The 24,515-nt window shown below is 41.5% G+C and overlaps 1 protein-coding gene across 1 annotated transcript in view; it reads right to left on the bottom strand.

Annotated features, from left to right (window-relative positions):
• LOC121269237 (zona pellucida-binding protein 2-like) overlaps positions 1 to 24,515 on the bottom strand; it is a 49,511-nt gene that overhangs the window by 7,035 nt on the left and 17,961 nt on the right. The window contains exons 4-6 of the mRNA XM_041173784.1: positions 9,359 to 9,508; positions 4,090 to 4,308; positions 2,459 to 2,544 (exon numbers count right to left, since the gene is read on the bottom strand). Of these exons, the coding sequence (XP_041029718.1) occupies positions 2,459 to 2,544; positions 4,090 to 4,308; positions 9,359 to 9,508 (455 nt within the window). The remainder of the gene's footprint in view (positions 1 to 2,458; positions 2,545 to 4,089; positions 4,309 to 9,358; positions 9,509 to 24,515) is intronic.

Genomic DNA, 24,515 nt, shown 5'->3' on the forward strand with positions numbered 1-24,515 from the left:
AGCTTGTGGGAATGTTTAATTGCCAGCTGAGTGTTGAATGTTTTTTGATATATAGTGTGACATTGTCAAAAACCCTAATATTACAGTAATAAACCATCAGAACTGGATTTATTACTGGGAGTTTAACCCTAAGTTACCAAATACAGGAGACGTTTAAACACTTTTAATCTGCTCACAGCATTGTCCCATTTTTGCCATTTTGTGTCACAATTTTTATTTTGTTACTGTCAATGTATCAGTAATCACATTGCTATTGAACCTGGACAATCTTCTTGCTGACTGGCAGTTACATTGTTAAAGACAACTGCCTGTTAAAACATGTGATGGGCACTGGTTCACCATCAAAATTGTATAAATGGGTACAGCTTTAAAATTCTGGTATGGAAGGGACTGGAAAAGCCTGCTGCATTGAAGAGCTGTCTTGAGAATAAACAGCTTGAGGTAAAAGACTAGCTTTGGACTCATTCTTCCATGACAAGTACTTATTGTGATTAACAGTTACTTTTTATTAACCTAATCTAACCTATTTTTACAAAAAATTATCTTGGAAAAATGTAAATTTGCTGTTTACCTGCTTTCTTTTTCCTTTTGGGTTGTGCTGTCTATTTTTCAGGAAGGATTAAGTTTAGTAAACTGGCTGAAATATCCAAGTAAAAGCCCAGAATTGGAAGATTCATATATCTCCATGTGAGAAGGAAGCTAACAATCTCTGATATGAGTTTATGCAGGAAAGTGACTACTGATAACAGGCACACCATCAGCTTTGGAACTCAACAAGATGGGTTAAATTGACTCAAAGCGTTAAATACTGTTTTTGAATGAAAACACAGGGATTTGAAATTTAATCAGGGTGCTACACCATCAAGACAATGCTGCCACAGACAGCATCCCTTTATTATACCATGGCTATTCTCTATCCCCATTCTCCATGAATGATTCACACTTCATACTGCAAAGGACAGTCTTGACTCTTGGGCCTAGATTTTTGCAACAACGGAGAGCCTCTCCATTGTTGCGAGAGTGGCGGAGGTGGCTAAAATCCAGAAGCTCCGCCTCTGAACATGGAATCTACTATTTTCTTGGGGGCAGGTCAGGATATGGGCATGTGCATTTCACCAAGGCAGCTGCCCATATAAAATAGCAGCCACCTCCAGTCATGTCCAATTTTTGTTAGCCAGGTGTGGAAAACATGACATGTGCAGATTAGACCCGGTAGGAGCAGGTCTAAACTTTGCGCAGTCCTTTGGAGAGACTGCAGTACCCCTTTGGATATGGTTTTGGGAAACCTTTGGATGAAGGTCAGGTGCCATTTGGGAAAGGCAAGCTGCCCTTTGGGAGAGGTAAGATGTCCTTTGGGATTGTTAAAAGTGGACATAAATGAGCATAAAAAGTGCATAAACTCATTCGAACTGTCAAGAAAAATGTCAAAACTTTGAGAATTCCTGCCTTTTAAATCTTTGAAAAAACTGTATGGAGTGTTCAAAAAAAAACACTGCTTGCTAATTAGCTCTGTCTGTTGACATAAGCCTGAGGGCTTCCATTTCTGGATTAGTGCTGCATGACTAATTTCATACTTCCATTATCACAGTAGGGTACATGCCATTTCATTTTGATTGACTGCTACAAGTGATTATAGATTCTTTTGAAGTGGGACTTTGAATTCCAATGTTCAGTTTTATACAGGATTAAGTACTTGAATGAAATGTTTGTTTTTATAAGGGATTATGTAGTTGAAAGAATGTAAATGTAGTGATTGGGTTTTTATGAATGAGAGTTGTTTTTAATTAAAGTCTGCATTAGACATTTAGAAGTGTAGTTTATTTCATCTCAGTATGTGCTCTGAGGTCTATACATTGGGTAATAGGTGCATTGAAATGGGTTGGCATGAGTTGGCACTAAGTTGGCATAGGTGCTATAAAGGGCTATGGTTGAGGGTAGAGGGGCATGGATGGCATGAGGGGCTATGGGTGTGGGTGGACAGGCATAAGTTGGCATGGAGAGTATGAGAAGCCATGGGGGTGGGTAGAAGGGCATAGATTGGTTTGAGTTGGCATGAATAGGGCATGGGGAGTGTGTGGGGTGGGTGGGTGTAGAGGGTTGAGGGCTATATGGCTGTTTTATGTTTTACTTTTTGAAGAAAAATTTCCGGAGAGTGCTGGTGCCTTCTGCCCAGCCCGCCTCTGCACCCTGCAGCTTCCTCAGTTCTTCCCAGGTTGCTCGTCTTGGCTTCTAATCTAGCCCACCTTCCCCACCCTCCCACCCACCAGACTGATAATCTAACCCTTGGGTGATTCTCCCATCTCTCTGCACCAATCTGGGAGCAAAAATCTGGGCCTAAGTGTTCCTACACTGATATCATATATCTTACACTTAAAACTTGGAGATAGGCTTTCGCTATCAGATTGTTACACTTATGACAGTCCTGGTAGGAGCTGGCTCTAAATGTTCTTTAACTTACCTTCTCTACTCTTCTGTTTGTTTCATCCTCACAGTCATGTATGAATTTTCTACATACTTCTTCCCATCCATAGCCATAGGGATCCACTGCAGGTTTGAAGTGAAAATAGTTTGTGGTTTAAACTGTGCTACAGGTTGAGCCTATAACCCAGATCCTCTACAGATTTCTCTACAGGTTTAGTTTCAAGTGACTGGTGCAGATTTAAAAAACAAAGAACTAAATTGAAAGGAACTTTACATTAAATTAGAGTGACATTCTAATAATAATTGCAGACATTATTGGAATACCGTCCAACAAGGCCACCACTATAATAAAGGCAAAATACTGTGGATGCTGGAAATATGAAAAGAAAACAAAAAATACTGGAAAAACTCAGCAGGTCTGACAGCATCTGTGGAGAGAGACAGAGATAATGTTTCGAGTCTGTATGACTCTTTTGAGATCTGAAGAAGAGTCATATGGACTTGAAACGTTATCTCTGTCTCTCTCTCTCCACAGATGCTGTCAGACTTGCTGAATTATTCAAGCACTTTTTTGTTTTCTTTTAAGGTGCCACCACTGTTTGTTAAGCCTTCCACTGAACATAACACACGACTCCCATGTTGCTGAGGTTATCAAGTTTAACACCTGCAGGCGAGTCCCATACTCTAGTTTTTTGGGTCAGGCATCAGGAAGCATGCTTTAGAAAAGCTGTTCAGTGGAATTATGGTAGTGGAAATCTCAAAACATCCTGCACTTAATAGAACTATGCAAGCAGTGCAGAACAGGATATAAGCAACAGAGTTTCAGATGAACTTAAGTATATGAAGAGTAGAAGATGAAAAGCCGGCTGATAGAACATTACAATAGTTGAGTTGGTAGGTGAAAAAGGCATGGGAAAAAGGATCAGCATCAGAAGGGCTGAGATAAATGTGAAGATGATGATATTATGGAAGTGAAAATAGGTGAGTTTTATGATGAAAAGGATATGGGGTCAAAAATTCAGATTGGAATTGAATACAAATTGAGATTATGAACAGTCAAGTCTGACATACTGGCCAAATTGGGGGTCAGAATAACTAGTATGGTGGAAGCCAAAGACAATTACTAGTGTTGCAAAGAGTTTCAGTATCTCTGCACTGCTCCATATCTGCCCTTCAATGGTTATAGATATATTCTTATTCACTTCAGTATTTTCTTAAATCATGCAGAAGAGGAGGCCATTCAGCCCAATGCATCTATCCCATTCATTGCCTCTCTCTATCCCTTTAAAACTTTTCTTTTTAAAAACTGTTATGGATTTTGCTTCTACCCACTCTTTCTGGTACCACATTCCATTTATTAATAACATTTTGCATACAGAGATTCTCATGACCTCTCCTTTTGTTCTTCTGGTGATGACCTTAAACATATGCCCTCTATATGTAGGCAGTGCACCACCCACATATTTAGTTAATTAAATCGTCTTTCTAAAAGATTTATTCAAGCACTGAAAGAAGGTTGCTGTGATTCCAAGACAACATCAATTCACAGATGCGTACAAAGCTAATGAAGACATGCAGTGTACACATAATCTGCAATATATCTTTGAGGAAAAAGTCACTACACATTTAAGTACGGACTTCAGATGCTGCACTGCAGATTGAACTTACCCTTAAATGTAATGAAGAGTTCAGTTATTAAGCCGTTGTGTGGTACTTTGACAACATGGCATCTCATCTCTACATCAGTTATTCTGCAGGTCAGGTCGGAAATTAGCTCCTTCTCCACTGACTTGAACTTACGAAAAAAACGATTATTGGAAGGATCATGGCATTCATGAGTATGATAGCGAGTTGAAAACTTAAATGAATAGTCGGGTTCACGAAAGCCTGGAAAATTTCAATTAAAAGGTTTCTTTGTGAGACTACTAGAAAATTAATAAAGTTGAAGGGCCACGAAACACTCCACTGACAGCTGATCAACATCAACAGCTGAGGTGGTGGTACAGTGGTATTGTCACTGGGCTAATAATTCAGAAACCCAGGGTAATGCTCTGGGGTCCCAGGTTTGAATCCCACCACGGTAATAAAAATCTGGAATTAAAAGTCTAACAATGACCATGAAACCATTGGTTTTAAATCTGTCGTCCTTACCTGGTCTACATGTGACTCCAGGCCCACAGCAATATGGCTGACTCTTAAATGAGTCCTTGAAAATGGTCTAGCAAGCCACTCAGTTGTATCAAACTGCTAAAAAGTCAATAAGGAATAAAACAGGCCACCTGGCATCGATCCAGGTACTGGAAATGACAATGCAAACTCAGCTGTGTTGACCCTGCAAAGTCCTCCTTATTAATATCTAGGGGCTTGTGCCAAAATTGGGACAGCTGTCCCACAGACTAGTCATACCTATGGAATCACCATTAGCCCTGGGTACGTCCTGTCCCATCAGCATGACAGACCCAGCAGAGGTGGCGGCACAATGGTATACAGTCGGGAGGGAGTTGCCCTGTGAGTCCTCAACATTGGCTCTGGTTGAAGTCTCATGGGATCAGGTCAAACAAGGGTAAAGAAACCTCCTGCTGATTACCACATACCGCCCCTCCCTCAGCTGATAAATCAGTGCTCCTCCATGTTGAACACCACTCGGAGGAAGCACTGAGGGTGGCAAGGACCCAGGATGTACTCTGGGTGGGGGATTTCCATGTCCATCACTAAGAGTGGCTCGGTAGCACCAGTACAGACTGAGCTGGCCGAGCATTGCTGCAGACTGGGTGCCAACATGAGGGAAAAACATACGCGACTTCATCCTCACCAACCTGCCTGCCATATTGTTAGGAGTGACCACTGCTTAGTTCTTGTAGTGATAAAGTCCCATTTTCAAATTGAAGATACCCTCCATCATGTTGTGTGGCACAACTAGCATGCTAAATGGGATAGATTTTGAACAGGTCTAGCAACTCAAGACTGGGCATCCATGGAGCACTGTGGGCCATCAGCAGCAGCAGAATTGTACTCGAATATAATCTGTAACCTCATGGACCCAGCATATCCCCGACTTTACCATTAACACCAAACCTGGGGATCAGCCCTGGTTCAATGAAGAGTGCAGGAGGGCATGCCAGGAGCAGCACCAGGCATACCTAAAAATGAGGTGTTAACTGGTGAAGCTATAACACAGGGCTAATTGCATGCCAAACAGTATAAGCAGCAAGCGATAGACAGAGCTAAGCGATCCCACAACCAACAGATCAGATCTAAGCTCTGCAGTCCTGCCACATCCAGTTGTGAATGGTAGTGGATGTCACGATTCACTGGGGACAGTGCGCTGTTACATCAAGCCCCACTGTTCCCCAAGCCGCAACAAATGTGAAAGGTTGACTAACCCACCAGATTGCCCCAATTCTACCTTAACTGTTTAATTTAGGTTAACAGAATACGAGCACCAGGTTTTTAAACTTATGAAGTAAATAACTGCTTATTGAACAAATTGTCGTTAACCAGTGGCAAAAGAAAGAAATATGAACTGCTAACTTCTAACACAATAATTTAAACCCTTCTTAAATCCGTGCACGCACACGCATGCACACACACACATAAAAGACATGGATTTTAAGGGTGGGATAAAACAGTTCAATAGCATCAATGCAAAGTACAGGATCCGATGGGTTGGATTCTTGATCGACGTCTTCCAAATTCCTTTCAGTTCTTGTTGATGACACGATGTGGTCTCCCAGCACTTTCGGTATTTAGTTCACTGGTTAAGAATTTGTTTTTCAATGTCTCTAACAGTGGTTTTCCCTTGTTCCTTTTTACAGGCGTTTCCTCAGATAGAGACCAGGTTATAGAGATATGAGGAAAAGAGATTTTAGATGTTTTCTCTTTACAAGCCAGGAGCTTTCTGCTGTACTGCTACCACACAAAACCTAGTTACCAGGTCAGGAGCCAATTAAAACGTTGTTGCCAAGCAGCTTCCTTGGTCCAGGACTCCTTTCTGGCACCATCCTGTCTTTCATGGCACACTCTGTTCCAGGACTGCAACATTATATCTCTCATCTTGTTCCAGTGGATATATCTTTCAAACTGCAGCCTTTGTAATACTAATCCACAGTCCAACAGAAAATAAAAAGATATGTTCTCTACAACAGTCCAACAGAAATAAAATTATATGTTCCTTACAGTGGACAATTAAACAACTCACCAGAGGAGGAGGCTCCACAAATATCCCCATCCTCAATAATGTGCCCAGCATATCAGTGCAAAAGATAAGGCTGAATCATTTGCTGCAATCTTCACTCAGAAGTGCCGAGTGGATGATCCATCGCGGCCTTCTCCAGAGGTCCCCAGCATGACAGATGCCAATCTTCAACCAATTTGATTCACCCCATGTGATATCAAGAAATGACTGAAGGCATTGGATGTTGCAAAGGCTATGGCCCTTACAATATTCCAGCAATCATAGTGAAGACTTGTGCTCCAGAACTTGCCGTGCCCCTAGTTAAGCTGTTCTGGTACAGCTACTGAACTGGCATCTATCTGGCAATGTGGAAAATTGCGCAGGTATGTCCTGTACACAAAAATCTGGCCAATTACTGCCCCATTAGTCTACTCTCAATCATCAGCAAAGTCATGGAAGGGGTAATCAACAGTGCTATTAAGTGGCACTTGTTTAGCAATAAGCTGCTCACTGACGCTCAGTTTGGGTTCCACCAGAGTCACTCAGCTCCCGACCTCATTACAACCTTGGTTCAAACATGGGTGAAAGATCTGAACTCCTGAGGTGAGATGAGAGTGACTACCCTTGACATCAAGGCGGCATTTGACTGAGTTTGATATCAAGGAGCCCTACCAAAACCGGAGTCAATGGGAATCGGAGGAAAACTCTCGGCTGCTTGGAGTCATACCTAGCACAAATGAAGATGGTTGTGGTTGTTGGAGGTCAATCATCTCAGTTCCAATAACCTATCTTCCACCATCAGGTCAGAAGTGGGGATGTTCGCTGATGATTGCACAATGTTCAGCACCATTCTTGACTCCTCAGATACGAAAGCAGTCCATGTCCAAATGCGGTAAATCCTGGACAATATCCAGGTTTGGGCTGGCAAGTGGCAAGTAACATTCGCGCCACACAAGTGGCAGGCAATGACCATCTCCAATAAGACAGAATCTAACCATCGTCCCTTGACATTCAATGGCATTACCATCATTGAATCCCCCACTTTCAACACCCTGGGAGTTACCATTGACCAGAAGCTGAACTGGACCAGCCATATAAATACTGTGGCTACAAGAGCAAGGAAACTTCTTAATTACCACTTACCATTTCCATCAGCTGATGAATCAGTGCTCCTCCATGTTGAACGCCACTTGGAAGAAGTACTGAGGGTAGCTGTGGCACAGAATGTACTCATGGTGGGGCACTTCATTACCCATCAATTAAGAGGTTTCTTTGCCTGTGTTTGACCTGATGCCATGAGACATCATGGGGTCTGGTGTCAAAATTGAGGACTCCCATGGCCATTCTTTCTCATTGTATACCACTGTGCTGTCATCCCTGGTAGGTTGTCCTACTAATGGGACAGGACATAGCCAGGAATGTAAATGGAGGCATCTGGGCAGTGACTACAAGATATGATTCGGTGAGTGTGACTATGTCTGGCTGTTGTTTAATTAGTCTGTGGGACAGCTCTCTCAATTTTAGTGAGGAGGACTTTGCAAGGTTGACTGGGGAGAGTATGCCTTTGTCATTTCCAGTGCCTAGTTCAATGCCAAGTAGTCTGTTCAGTTTTATTCTCCTTCAGCTTTTTCAGGGGACAATCATAGTCAACCACAATGTTGCGGATCTGGAGTCACATATGGGCCAGACAGGATAAGCACAGCTGATTTCCTTCCCTGAGAAGCTCTGAAGAAGGGTCATACAGACTTGAAACGTTAACTTTTTGTTTTTCTCTCTCCACAGATGCTGTCAGACCTGCTGAGTTTTTCCAGCATTTTCTGTTTTTGTTTCAGATTTCCAACATCCACAGTATTTTGCTTTTATCTTAGTATTCATTCTTGGGATCTGGGTGGCAACACCAGAATTTATTACCCACTTGAGAAGATGGTGGTGGGGTTTCTTCTGCAGATGTTTGATATAACTGAGTGGTTTGCTAGGCCACTCTAGAATCAACCATATGTGGGATTGGAGTTATTTAAGTAATTGGGTTTTTACAACAATCCAACAGTTTCCTGGTCACTTTTACTGATACCAGCTTTCTATTTTCATATTTAGTTTATAAACTGAATTCCATATCTCAAATATCATAGTTACATTTTAACTACTTTGTCCTGGATTGCTAACCTAGTAACACAGCCACTACGGTACTATACACAGAGCACTGCAACACAGTGTTAAAAAGTACATGATGTCAACTGTACCATGGGTTTAGAAGTATGTAGTGTCAGTGCAATGGAGATAGTGAAACATCATTAAAGACTATAAATTAACATACATGCATACATGCTCATGGCCAAGCAGCGCAATATATTGTCAGCCTATTCTGTGTCTGAGGAACCTGCTAATCTCAAATGAAATGGCCCTGAATTTCTGTAAGAGATGTCCTGATCGTGCTGAAACTTCAGTGAGAGATCAACATAACTCTCAGGGAAACAACGTCAGTGCCAATTTTCTGCCATTGAATGATGTTACTCCAGGGAATATGGCAGGATATCAGGAGAACCACTGTGAAAATATAGGGCTCTTATTTTTCTCCAGTATAAAATAGGCTCACTGCAATTTGAGAACACTGGTCCTATTCTCCTTGCATGGAGATTCTCCCAGTTTTCTGCTGTAACTTAAATGTAAACAGCTGAAAATATGGAAATTCAGGCCCTGTGTAATAGAAATTTAGTTATAGTCAGAGGGTAGAAATGTGTCTTTTGTCTTTCACCCAATATTTACCATATACCGAGAATTTCATATCAAGGAATAGTTCCTTGCTCTTATCCACATCCTTGTAGGAAACCGTGCATGTGTAATCTCCTGACATGAACTTGTCAAAGGATTTCAGTATAAGGCTTCCTGTTTCAGATATCCTCACATAAGGCTCCCCTGAAATGGAACACACAAAATCTACTGTTAGCAAAATGTCACACAACTCTAATCTTGTAATTCTTTAAAGGGAAATTTAGTTGAAACACTTTCCTAAGTTCTAAGCAGCTCAATATAGAAAACTGACATGGTATTCGGGGGACAATGCAGTTCTCAGCTACAGGACAGCAAATGAACTTGTATACAATATGAATGAAGGTTGAAGGAGAGTATTAGGGCAAGATCCTCTAATTCCTGTATATTTCAGGTGTGACGCAAATGTTTTCATTTGGCGGTTGTGGATTCTCAGGTTTATTTCTGAGATTGGTTTGTACACACTAAGACTTTTCTTGGTGAATGATATTGAGAAATGATTAAGCAAATAGGATAATTTTCTTTTAAAGTATAGTAAAGCAAAACAACAGAATAAAAATCCGTAGAACTAATCATATTCAAAGGATTTGTAGCATTGGTTTCATTGGTATTATGGAAGTGCCAGCTGCTGTTTATCAGAAAATATCTGAACAATAAGTGATTCCAGCTATTACACAGCTTAAGGAATCACTATAGAATATTGTCTTGAGAGGGAGGGTAAACGGAATAGCCAGATATCACGAGGCCAAAGGATGAGATGATGTTTATACGACACAGTTATGTTTCAGTTATTTTTCGCCAAAGGCAAACTCTTCGTCATTGTATCAAGTGATTACACAAGAGTAGAAAGCAGCTTTATTGACAATTTTTCAGAGGCAGTTACCACCCCGAGTACTTCACTCAATAGCACAAAAGATGAAGCAAATTAAAATGGGAAAGGTCATCGCATTGGGATATTTTGAGTAAACTCCAATCCTGGAAGAGTCCATTTGCAAAAGGTCATCACAAGACTGGCACATCAGGTGCTACAGCTGTTCAAATGCAACAAAACAAGGAAAGTGGCGAAAAGTGATTGCAGTAATATAGTTATTACTTAGTTTTTCAACCTACGCTTATCAAGATTCTCTCTCTTCTCTCTGACATCTGTGTCCCCTTATCCTCAATCTTCATATAAACTCCCTCACTCGTATTCTTTGCTAACCCCTTGACCTTATCATCTCTTGCAGCTTTTCCTTTATGAAGTCTCGCTCACTGGCAAGGAAATTTCTCTCTAGTTTCTTCTGTCTCACTCTATCCACAATCCCCATCCCATCATCCTCATCCCATCCTGGCACTCACCAGTTGAGAACCTCCAAAGATATAGTTTTTCCCCTCCTTCTTTGTCTGTGTGCTACCCTTTATTGAAATTGTCCATAGGCACAAATCAATTCTTTATGCACACTAATAATAACCAGCTCCAGCTCCCCATCAGTTCTCTCAATACCAAACTCCAACATGTTAAACTGCTCGTCCAACACTAAGTCATGGATGGCTCACAACAATATCCCAATGGACACCAGAAATACCAAAGCCATCATTTAGGCTGAACCATACTATTTTAAATCATGGGGCAGAAGCAAGGATGGTGTTAATCTTAGCTTGATATTGAAACGGGTGATATACTTTGAAATGGGTGATATTGGATCAGTTGCCTGTTACACATCCTTCCTGATTTTCATTTGATGAGTGTGTGAGATCCAATATCGCCCAGATATCATTACAGTCATGATTAAAGACATGGTTAATGGTATATTATATCCTTTTTTTTAATTCATTCACAGGATCCTTCTAGATGATAGTGGTCGTGGATTTGGAAGGTGCTGTCAAATGAGCCTTGGTGCATTCCTGCAGTGCATTTTGTAGATGGTATAAATTGCTGCTACTGTGCATTGGTGGTGGAGTGAGTGAATGTATGTGGATGTGGTGCCAATCAAGTGGGCTGCTTTGTCCTGGATGGTATCAAGCATCTTGAGTGTTATGAGAGCTGAACTCATCCACGCAAGTGGGGAGTATTCCATCACACTCCTGACTTGTGCCTTGTAGTTGGTGGACAGGCTTTGGGGAGTCAGGAGGTGAGTTCATTGTCGCAGAAATGCTAGCTTCTGACTTGCTCTTGTAGCCACAGTATTTATATGGCTAGTCCAGTTCAGTTTCTGATCAATGGTAACCCCCAGGATGTTGATAGTGGGGGATTCATTGATTGTTATGCCATTGAACGTCAGAGGGTGATGGTTAGATTCTCTCTTGTTGGAGATGGTCTTGCCTGGTACTTGTGTGGCATGAATGTTACTTGCCACATGTCAGCCCAAGCCTGGCTATTGTCCAGGTCTTGCTGCATTTGGACATGGACTGCTTCAGTATCTGTTGCTCACTCAGTCCCATCACTGCTAAAACCTTTATTTATGTTTTTATCACCTCCAGATTGGGGTGCAAAGAGGTTCAAACACTACCAGAAACACATTCAACAAATATTCGATCAGATGCTGCAAAGGCATTCCTGGCAACCACCTAAAACAGGCAAGACCCCTTGAATATGTGTAATAATCTGATGTGTAATATACCTTTAAGACAAATATTGTAATGTAAGATCACATGATCTTGAAACCTAATAGCAGTGGTCTTGAGTTAGAGTTTGAAGAGTAAAGACAGTGTTTTGAGTTGTAAGCACACAAGTGTAGCTGTTGAGTTCCTTTTGTAATAAACAGAATGTGTTTCTTCTAAGAACGGTCTACTGATCTTCTCTGTCTTGGTACCAACTCGGTCACCCTGAAACAAGCATGCAACCCGGATCCTTTAGCCCCAACAAACCAGGGCACTGGATCCAACAAACTGGCGACGAGAGTAAAAAGCAAGAAAAGACATGAAAGGACAAGGTAAAAGCAAAAAAGAACGAAGGAAATCAGAAGAAGCGAAATCAGGCCGTACCTCGCACGGTAGCTGTAAGTAAAGGAAAATTTCCTTCCTGATTGTTGAAGCAATCCCCTCAGAGCATGCTGCAATTTGGAAAAGTTGAGCCTTTCAATCCAATTTTGGACTACTGGTTTCATTACATTGAATGCCTTGAGTTCTTCTTCCAGGTGAAGAACATCGCAGGGGAGGAGAAGAAGCATGTGATCCTCTTATCCACACGTGGGAGTTAGACATATGGATTAATTTATTGGCACCCAGTGCCCCAGATTCGAAAAGTTTTGATGACTTGGTGAACCTCGTAAAGAATCATTACCAGCCCAATCTGTCGGTGACGATGCAACGGTTCAAATTTAACTCAAGGAATAGAGCCGCAGGCGAGACAGTTGCTTTTTATGTGGCAAGTCTGAAACAATTAACTGAACACTGCAAGTTTGGTACATCTATCAATGATATGCTTAAAGATCATTTGGTGTGCGGTACAAATGAAGATGCGATTAAGAAGAGATTACTGTCTGAAACAAATTTAGATTTTCAGAAGGCATTAGAAATCGCTTGGGCAATGGAAGGTGCAGTGCAAGAGTCAAAAGCCATATAGGGAGCGCAAAATGGTGCCGCCCTCCACGTTGGACAGGGAGCCTCAGCTAAAAAGAGCGTGTAAGTGAAAAGCTTTACTCAGAAACGAGAAGCAGCCACCACTCGCATACAAATTAAAAGAGATAACTTAGCAGCAAAAACATGGCATAATGGTAACAGAGGTGGAAGCAGACAACCTTTTAATGAATCACAGTTCAAAAAGATCGAATGTTTTTTCTGTCATCAAAATGGACACCTTATGAGACATTGTAAAGATAGAATCAGGCAGACTTTCAACAAAAGCAAAAACCCAATGAGATTGACGGCATTGAAAAACCTGAAGCAATAGATTCAGATATTTATTCGTCATTTAAATTTAAAGGTAGGAAGAACAGAGCCTATCTACGTACCCTTCAGATTGAATGAGAGGCCTGTCAGAATGGAGGTGGATACTGGAGCAGCCACTATGGTGATTGGTGAGCATACGTTTAAATACCTGAATCAGGGGGAACGTAAACTAAATTTAGAAGCAATTGATGCCAAATTGAAAACTTACACAGGAGAAGACATACAAGTCAAGGGCGTATGTAAAGTCACAGTACACTATGGAGGTCAAACAGTGAAATTACCCTTGATGGTGGTAGCAGGCGAGGGACTTAGTCTCTTCGGGCGAAACTGGTTGAAAGAAGTTAAATTGGAATGGACTGAAATCTTCCAACTGAGAACTAATGGGCTATCAGAGCTACTACAAAAATGTGCCTCAGTTTTCAAGGATGAACTTGGAAAGATTGAGGGGCTACAAGCAAAGATTCATGTAGATCCAGAGGCAACACCAAGATTCATGAAGGCAAGACCAGTATCTCATGCAATGTGGGATAAGGTAGACGTTGAACTGGACAGATTAGAAAAACTGGAGTGATACAACCAGTGCAGCTTTCAGAGTGGGCAGCACCAATTGTACCTGTTCTCAAAACTGACTGAAGCATTTGAATTTGTACGGATTACAAATTAACAGTCAATAAAGTGGCTAAATTAGGCAGACACCCCATGCCAAAAATTGAAGACTGGTATGCTAAGCTGGCAGGTGGAACTGCCTACATGAAGCTTGATATGAGCCATGCTTATCAATAATTGGAATTAGAGAAGGCCTCCCAGAAGTTTGTCACCATTAGTACACACAAAGGGTTGTACCAATACATCTGTTATCTTTTGTCGTATTTTCAGCTTGCGCCATATTCCAAACAACCATGGAAAGTTTACTTCAGGGACTGCCCCACGTTGTAGTTTATTTGGACGATGTTCTCATGACTGGACTCACTGAAAAGGAACATTTGGTGAACTTAGATGAATATGAAACATTTTTCGCAGGTTGGAGTGTGTTTGAAAAAAGTGCACATTCCAAGCGAAAGGAGAACTTAACCTCGGACACAAGGTCGATTCACAAGGCCTACATCCAGTTGACAAAAAAGTGGAAGCCATTAGAGAAGCACCAGCGCCAAAGAATACATCCAAACTGAAATCATTCTTGGGGATGATCAATTACTATGGATGCTTCTTACCTAATTTGTCGACAGAACTGGCACTCCTGTATTACTTGCTCAAGAAAAACCAGCGATGGTCTTGGCAAACACCACAGCAAGAAGCTTTCACAAAAGTGAAACAGTTGTTACAATCATCTACACTTCTAGTACATATTGACCCAAAAAATGAGTTGATATTAACACGTGATGCATCTCCCTATGGAGTGGGAGCAGTGCTTTCCCATTGAATGGATGATGGATCAGAACAACCTATAGGGTATGTATCAAGAACACTCAATACTGCAGGAAAAGAAGGCCTTGGTGTTAAGAAGTTTCACCAATATGTATACGATTGTCATTTTACTATCATATTGGACCACAAGCCATTATTGGGGTTATTCAGTGAAGACAAGGCTATACTCCCCATAGCCTAAGCAAGAGGACAAAGATCTTGGCAGTGAATGAGTATACTTTCATTCACAAATGAAGTCAAATTGCAAATGCAGGTGCACTCAGTCGTTTGCTCGTGCAAGTAAAAGATGAGGATGTTCCAATTCCTCAAGACTTCGTTTTGTTATTGAACTTCCTGGACTCATCACCGATATGTGCTGGACAGATTACAGATTAGACAAATTGAGACCCAGTCTTATCCAAAGTGAGAAATCAAGTTCTTCAAGGTTGCTCACCAAAACAAGAATCTGATGAAATGAAATCGTATTTCCAGAGAAGATACAAAATAACCAGCCAGGAAGATACCTTATTGTGGACAGCAATTGATATTTAACATATATATATTTATAAATATATATAAATAAATATCTGAATCTATTTTATTGATGGTTCCTCTAAAAGGACAAAAGCACACAGCTTTTTATGGAGGCCTGGGATGGATGGAGAAATAGAAAACTTAGTGAGAAGCTGTATGCAGTGTCAGCATGCACAAAAATTACCTGCAACAGCTCTGTTACACCCCTGGGAGTGGCCAGGAAGGTCATGGGTGCGAATACATATCGACTATGTGAGACCTTTTAAGGGAACAATGTTTCTACTTATCGTTGGTGCACATACGAAATGGATGGACATATATAAAGTGAGGTTGCCGACATCTTCTGCTACAATAAACAAGCTACAACAAAGTTTTGCATCAACGGACTACCTGAAGTGGTTGTTTTAGACAATAGAACAGTATCTATGAGTGCTGAATTTCACGGATTTATCAGTCTCAATGGCATTACTCATGTGAAGTTTTCACCATACCATCCTTCTTCAAATGGACTGGCTGAGAGAGCAGTTCCGATGTTCAAACCTGGTATGAAGAAATTGTTTGGAGAATCTATAGCATGTTTTCTTTTCCATTATAGAACCACTCCTCAAATGACAACAAGTGTCACACCTGCGGAATTGTTGATGAAACACTGTCTCCGATCAAAATTGCGCCTAATTGTGCCAAGCATGGAGCGGAGGGGGGGTGGGGGTGGAAAGGAGGCAGGGAAGTCAGAAAATTGGACATGACTGTCATAATTGTGACAGGACATTTAACGTAAGAGAGAAAGTATTTGTGAAAAATTTTAGAGAAAGACCAACATGGTTGTTTGGTGAAATAAGTGCAGTAACGAAACCTCTTTCCTACCACGTGAAAGTGGAAGATCGAGTTTTGAGTTGTAAGCACACAAGTGTAGCTGCTGAGTTCCTTTTGTAAATAAACAGAATGTGTTTCTCCTTAGAACAGTCTACTGATCTTCTCTGCCTAGGTACCAACTCGGACACCCCGAAACGTGTGTGCAACCCGGATCCTTTAGCCCCAACAAACAAAAGGGCACTGGATCCAACAATATGCTAATAAAGGGCCTAATGCCTGTTTTGGGGCCCAAACAGGAAATGGCTTTAAGCTGAGTGGAGCAGGTGTCGGCCTTCTGGCCTATACGAGGCCTGACCAAGGTTCCTTACAGAGCCTACAGGAGGCTGCCATCAAAGAGACAAGTTTTAAAAAACATAAGTAAGTGAACATGGAGCTGAAAGACATTGTCAGCCATAGCTTGTTCTCCTCCCATCTGATCTCACGTAAGATCCTCTATTAGAATTCCAGCCTGCTGATCCTGCACCCTCCCCCCACACTGCACAATTTGATGAGGTGCGTCTGGGTAATTAACAAACAAGGCTAGCAGACCAATTTGCCTTGCTCCTGCCAAACTCTTTAGGCACACAGTGTGTACAGAATCCAGACTGTAGGGTGAAGTGTGTGCAGTGTCCGATTTGGATGCTGGAGTGTGCAATGTCCAGATCAGATAGTGCATTGTTAGCGGTATCCAGATTGGAAGAAGTGTGTGCAGTATCTGGATTGGATGGTGCAGAGTGTTAAGTATCCGGATCAGATGGCGTAGTGTGTGGAGTATGTGGATCAGATGATGCATTGTGTGGCGTATCCAGTCAGAAGGTGCCTCATGTGCTGTATCTGGACTGGATGGCACATTGTGTGTGGTATCCGGATTGGACAGTGAAGTGTGTGGAGTTTCCAGATCAGACAGTGCAGTGTGTGCAGCAACTAGATCGGATGGTTCAGCGAATGCTGTATCCAGTTTGGATTATTCAGTGTGTGTAGTCTCCGGATCAGATTGCTCAACTCGTGATGTATCTAGATCAGATTGTTCAAACTATGCTGTATCTGGATCAGGTGGGTCAGTGCATACTGTATACAGATCGGATGGTTCAGTATATGCTGTACTTGGATCGGGCTTAATTCATTTTCTAGATCAATTGTTGGCTCGCCTTGCTGGCCTCCTAATCTCTACCCTGTACAAATTCCACCATGCCCAAAATTCAGCCACCTGTATTCTGTCCTGCAATAAGAACTACTCTCCCATTATTCCTGTCCTCACCAACTTATATTGACTCCCATCACAAAAAGCATTACATTCAAACTCCTCACCCATCTCAATATTTCCATCCATATTATCTCCACAATCTCCTCAAGCCCTATTGTTGCATCCATTGGTGCTCAATCTCTGGCCTTGCATGCATGCTCACTGCTCTTGTCCTGGCAGAGCTTTACACATGACAATGTACTCTTGAACTCCCACCTAAACCTTCTCAGATCTTTGATAAGGCCTTTAGCCAATCCCTTCATGCCTTGACATTCATTCTGTTACCCACTTTTATCTATGAAGCGCCTCCCTTATAGCAAAAGGCACCATGCATGCAAATTGTTGTTAACAACACAAAGAAGATACAACCACATCATTGAAAAGGCCATATTTTAACTTATAATCCAGTTCCTTTATTAGTATTGCTAAGTGTAATAGCATAGCAACACAATATTACAAAGTGATTGGCTTATAGGTAACTTACATATATTTCACATAATACATACTGAATGACCCAAGGTTCCCAAATACAATATATGGTGGGTATATGCAGCACTGTTTAGACAAAGGGACAATGTATTATTTTGTAGATCCAGGTCACTGGGTAAACTGCTACTTTGTTTATAGCACAGATACAGACATAAAAGACATATCTGAAGTATAAGTCAGCACTCTAATCACTCAACCAAGGGCTATTGTTCTGAACTGCTCCTTGTTCATAAGAAAACCTGCACTGTATGTGCCTACATGTTGTTTAACAGTGCGGGAGCACTATAACCAGGCCTGATTAATCTTCATTTAGCATTCACACAAGTGGAAACACTGGCACACTGTGGCCCCTCCCTAAGCTAGGCACTAGCCACTTGGCACAAATGTACTTCTTTACTGCTGCTCTAGGTGAGAATAATTAACTCAGTAACAACCACAGCGAATTTGGGATCTTTTCAAAATTATGAACTGATGTAGTGCAACATGCAGTGATGTCATGGCATTGTGTAGGGTTGTGGTTCTGTTAATGTAAGGTATACCATGTAGAATATGATTTTCCATAACATGTGGGTGCTTAAGGAGCAACTGTTACACAACAGTGGTATGATCTAGCATCTCCATATATGGAGAAAGTAATGTGCAAACTGCCTCTTGAAAATGTTTTCTACCTGAGAAGATTGATCGGCGCTATATTGTAAATTTGGATGAATGCTGCTATTTGTGTATCAACATAAATTTTATATGTTGTAAATAAATGACTCAAATCTTAATTTTTTTTTAGAATAATAAAATTTGTTCCACACTTCTGTTCAGTTTTGTAAGTCAACTGCAGTTACCTCATTTAAAGGGATGGAAACAAGAAACTCATGCTTAAACTCCCTGTATTCATATTTTAAAATATAACCTCATGGCAATATTGTTATCATATTTCAGAAGCAGCTAAGTGCAATACTTTAGAAATTGTGATTATTTATAAATAAAACCTTTCAAAAATTAATTGTTAATATTGCCATTGCATAAATCCTCTACGCCGATGGTTCTCAAAGTGTGATCCACGAACCACAGCTAGTCCGCAAGGGTCCTCCAGGTGCTTGTATCTTCTGTGAGCTGGTCCAAAATGTAGGTCAGTGATGCAGAATGTCACAGCCAAAGCCGTATAAGAGAACAGGTCAGAAAGCTCATGTCCACCACTCACATGACATTATACGACCAGATCAGCTCCCACGTGCATGGCACAAGTTGTCATAGGCAATAACAATGTAGCTTTATAAGCTACATTTATATTCCTGTTGATTTTGTTTGATTAATATAGATGTAAGATAGATATTAGTTTCTTAGAAGATTGTGATAATTTTATAACATATTAGAATGTTTCAAATAAATGCTTTCTTTTGTAGTATTAATGTTTATAATAAATGTATATACTTGTGTTTCTTGCATGAATTAATAATTTGCTTAAGGTACTCAATCAAAAAAATCCACATAAATATATTTCATTTAGTAGTGAAAAAGCAGTGAAATATTTAGTTTCCACAAGTTCCCATTAACTCTGAGTTTTACTTGCAGTGGAAAGGGAAAGCAGGTGGGGTAGGACTGATAAGTGGTCCATGGGGTCTTTTGCCCTGCCTAAATGGTTCGTGGATGAAAAATTTCAGAATCACTGATCCCCTTCTCTGCTCTACCACTGGTTTCAGCTACCATGTCCCTGCACTCTGGAATTCTCTTCACCTGATACCACTCCCCTACTTAAAAGCCTACTCAAACCTATCCTTATGAATTCTTTCTTAAAAGACTTTTGGGATATTTTATTATGTGAAAAATGCTGAATACAGGTGGTTGTTGCTGTTTTGTAAAAATGCTGTCCTCTCTGTACTTATATCTTAGAATGACACCAAATGGCAAGTGCTTTGCATTCTTTGACCACTTGAGGGTGTCATGAATCACTTTTCATGGCACTTTCCTGCTGTATCATGTGGCAGGATTTTTCGGATGGCAGGGTTTCCTGCCCTGCCACCTGAAGAATTGGTGGGGAACACATTCCCACTGATCACAGCAGGCCCACAGCCATTTAATGTGGAGTGTTAATTGGTTCAAGATAGAACTTCTGCTCCTCACTTGGGAAGAAATACTGCCTCAATCAAATTGGCAGCTCTGCAATCCCAACTGTGCGGGGATGGTAGCGTGGTGGTAATGTCACTAGACTAGCAAGGCAGAGGCCTAGGCTAATGCTCTGGGGACATAGGTTCAAATCCTGCAGCAGCTGGCAAATTTTAAATTTAATTAATAAATCTGGAATATAAAACTAATCTCAGTAATGGCGACCATGAAACCATCATCAATTGTTGTTGAAAATCCACATGGTTCAGTAATGCCCATTAGGGAAGGAAATCTGCCATCCTCACCTGGTCTGGCCTGGCTTACATGTGACTCCAGACCCACAATAATAAATTGGTTGATGTGGGCTGAAATGGCCCAGCAAGTCCCTCAGTTCAAGGACAATTAAAGCTGGTTAACAGCTTGTGAGAAATGTCCTCCCCTGTCAGATCCTTCGTACATGCCAGGAGTCTCAGCCCCTTCATACGTTGCCTTCGAGGTGCTGTGGTGGGGAAGAGACTGTTGTTCACCTCCTTGTGGAATGTGCCTTTGCAAAGGAAGTCTGGAGAGAGATGCAGTGGTTTTTATTGTGGTTCATCCCAAGCAGTGCTGTGACACAGGACTCTGTGCTCTATGGGCTGTTCCCAGGGACACACACTGAGACAGACATCAACTGCAGCTGGAGGATCAATCAACTCGGTGAAAGACCCTCTTTGGTCTGCCCAAAACTTGCTGGTCTTCCACTGCAAAGAGTTGTCCCTGATCCAAGTGTTGCAGACTGGCACATTCCAAGATCCGGGACTAAGTGCTGAAGGATACACTTAAGCTTGGGGCAGCCGCCGCAAAGGCACAATGGGGAAAGGTCGCTGTCTAAGACCTTTCAGCCATAGTGCACCGAGGGGCTGGGAATTTTATAGACCTCTTTGGCTGTATAACTCACATTGAATGTAAGCAATGAATATATATGTATCACAATTGCATTGAAGCACCTTAAAGTGCAACATGATCTATGTAGATAACTTAAATACCATTGCACTGTATGTTATGACCATTATGAAATGCCTGTAATGTTCTTTGATTGCATTGAAGCACCTCAGGGTGCGACATGATCTATGTGGAAAACTTGAATATGATTACACTCTGTAATGGTGATTTTGAAATGTTTTGTAATGTTCTTTCAGATATTGTATGAATGAAGTATATTTTTGCAAAAAAAAAAAACCCACCAGTGGCAGCAGTGGCCAGAACTGAGGCTATAAGTCTGGGACCAGGTAAGCAGGGGGTTCTCATGATGAGGTGGGGTGGTGAAGACCAGGGGTGTGGGGATGGAGATGCCGGGAGGTGGGAGGGAAGGGAGCACCCACAAGGGGCTGAGTGGGAGGGGAGAATGCAACCAATGTGGAAAGGGGGTTCTTTCGGGAAGGTGCATGCCTGCTTCCTGCCTCAGGCCTGAGCAGAGTGACCTGCTGGGCTTCTCCCCTTGCTCCTGAACTCCTTTGAGGGTGGGCAGGAAGCAGCCCTTAAGTGGCCAATAATTGGCTGCTTAAAGACCTCAATTCGGGCAAGGGTGGATGGATGGGCTGTACTAGGCCTCGCCCTCCCGCCCAATTAAAATTACGGATGGGGTGGACAGGAAGGTGGGAACTTTACGGGCATCCTGCCTGCAAATCCTTTGGCAGGGGAAATTCTGCCCATGAACTTTTCCTATCTGCATACTGGAAGAATGACAAATACCGCATGATCCTAACAGATTTCAGCTGATATAGAGAGAACAAAAATTAATTTTTACCAATATAACCACACTTATGGTTACGTTTGTTTATTTACAAAAATGTAATCCAAATCACATTTTATATATTTAAATATAGACTTTAACTCCTTTAGAATTTGTCTCTGGGTGTAAGTACCTTTAACTTTGTTAAAGCAGCGTTTCCATCTGACAATTTAAAAATGCCATTTTCAATGATCAATTGGTCACTTAAATACAGGATCTTTTGGGGGGAAAGGTATAGGTTTGGAGAAAACCAATCAAATCAAAAGTGGAGAAGGAAGGATTAAGTGTAAAACGCTGTTACATTTTTTGTTCGGCATCTATGGATAGTTAATACAAAATGCCCAGTTTTCACTACCTGTACATTTGTATAGGACTTTTTACATCCTCAAAAGTGCTTTGTAGTCAATAAAATAGTTTCAAATGTAATCACTATTATTAATTAAGCAAACATAAGAACATGAGGAGCAGGAGTCGACTATAGAGCACCTCAAGCTTGCTCCACCATTCAATACGATCATGGCTGATCATCAGCCTTAACTCCACTTTCTCACCTGTTCCTCTTATCCCTCAATTTCCTGAGAGACCAAAAATCTGTCTATCTCAGCCTTTAACGATGCAGCATCCACAACCCTGCCTCCTACTCTTCTACGAACCCCTCCCTGTGACCTCCATCCCGCCCTCACTCATCTGGGGCTTGGGTCCCTCGTTGATTCCTGGCCTCTCCTTGGGTGCATTACTGGTAGCAGTCACTACTCCCAGTGATGCTGCTTATAATGGACAGCTGCCGGCCTCTGATGAATCCTGGGGAAGGCCTGATACTGGCCACTTAATCTGGTCAGGCCTCCTCCTCAGAAGCAGGATGGGTTTCCCACCGGTTCACCAACTGGTGGGCTGAACCTGTGTCAATTACATTAAATTCACTCATTAGGACAGGGTGACTGAAAGCTTGGTCGAAGAAGTAGATTTTAAGCAATGACATAAAGGAGGAAAACAAGATAGAGAGGCAGAGAGGTGTAAGAAAGGAATTCCAAAACTTGGGGCCTAGGCAACTGAAGGCACAACCAACAATGTTGGAGCAAGTAATTTATATATATATATATATCAAAAAAAGCATAGGTCCTAGCACTGACCTTTGGGAACCCTACTCTATACCATTCCCCAGTCTGAAAATAACCATTTACCACAACTTGCTGTTTTCCATCCTGAGCCAATTTTTAAAATCCAAGTTGATATCAACTCTCCTATTCCATAAGCCATGATTTTGTTAACCAGCCTTTTATGCAATACTTTGTCAAATGCTTTCTTACGAACAAGGAGCAGGAGTAGGCCATTTGGCCCCTCGAGCCTGCTCCACCATTTAATAAGATCATGGCTGATCTGACAGTAACCTGAAATCTGTATCCCACCTGCCCCTGATAATCTATCACCCCCTTGCTTACCAAGAATCTATCCACCTCTGCCATAAAAATATTCAAAGACTGCTTCCACCACCTTTTCAGGAAAAAAGTTCCAAAGACTCACGACTCTCAGTGAAAATTTCACCTCATTTCTGTTTTAAATGGGTGACCCCTTATTTTTAAACAGAGACCCCTAGTTATAAATTCTCCCACAAGAAGAAACATCCTCTCCACATCCACCCTGCCAAGACCCCTCAGGATCTTACATGTTTCAATCAAGTCACCTGTTACTCTTCTAAACTCCAATGGATACAAGCCTAGCCAGTCCAACCTTTCCTCATAAGACATAGACAAGTTGGTAGAGTGGGCAGATGGGTGGCAGATGAAGTTCAATGCAGAGAAGTGTAAAGTGATGCATTTTGGTAGGAAGAACATGGACAGACAATAAAAAAAAAGGGTGAACTTTTGAAAGGGGTGCAGGAGCAGAAAGACCTGGGCGTATATGTGCATTGAAGGTGGCAGGACAGGTGGAGAGAGCAAACAGCAGTGCTCTCATGGGCACATGCTTGCAGTCAATGGCTCCCTGGATGCAGGGAAACCCAGCTATGGTAGTGAATCTTCTGGCTCGCTCTGTCTTACTAGCCTCGTCGGTTCTGAAGTGAATTAAGGTATTGATCCTTCGGAGCAGTATGTCAGTGACCAGCTTGATGTAGCTGTGGGCAGCTGATTGGGAGATCCACATCCACAATGAAATTAGCCCATTTCCAATTTAAACGTTCTACTTTAGGTTGTTTCTTCCTTTCTTGCATTACTAGTCTAAACGTTATGATATGACGGTCATTCTTAACCAAGTGTTCCCCCACAGACAATTGGTCTACTTCATTTTCCAGTATCAGATCCAGCAATGCCTCCTTTCTAGTAGGGCTGTGGAAGTCTTTCTGAATGCATTTCAGAAATTCCTCCACTTCCTTACCCTTTACTCTCACACTATCTCAGTTTATATTTGGATAATTAAAGTTCCCAATATCACAGCTCTATAGTTCTTGCACATCTCTATGATTTCCCTGCAGATTTGCTCCTCTATCTCTCTATTTGGCGTGTCAAATTTTATTTGATAATCCTCCTGTGAAATGCCTTGGGACATTTTCCTACATTAAAGATGCTCTATAAATGTAGGTGGTTGTTGTTGTGGTTTATTTCTCCTGCTCAGAACACAAAACCCACTCTTCAGCAATATGCTGTGGTAGCAACCCAGGAGAGTAGGTTTGTGGCTAGGAGGAAAAAGGGGAAATAGAAGACAGAATAAAAATAATAAATGTTTAATTTTTGGTATGTTTTCTTAAAGTAAGGATAGTACTAAAGTGTTAAAGTCACCTTTTTAAAACCTGAGTAGATTTATTGCTGTAACAATTGAACTAGTTTCAGCATTACTATGTGTGGGCTGTATTTTTTTAAAACACTAAAACCAAGGGGTTGTTTTCTGACCTAAAGTCATGG

Source organism: Carcharodon carcharias, chromosome 23 (assembly GCF_017639515.1).
Source record: "Carcharodon carcharias isolate sCarCar2 chromosome 23, sCarCar2.pri, whole genome shotgun sequence".
In the NCBI taxonomy this organism is placed as follows: Eukaryota; Metazoa; Chordata; class Chondrichthyes; order Lamniformes; family Lamnidae; genus Carcharodon; species Carcharodon carcharias.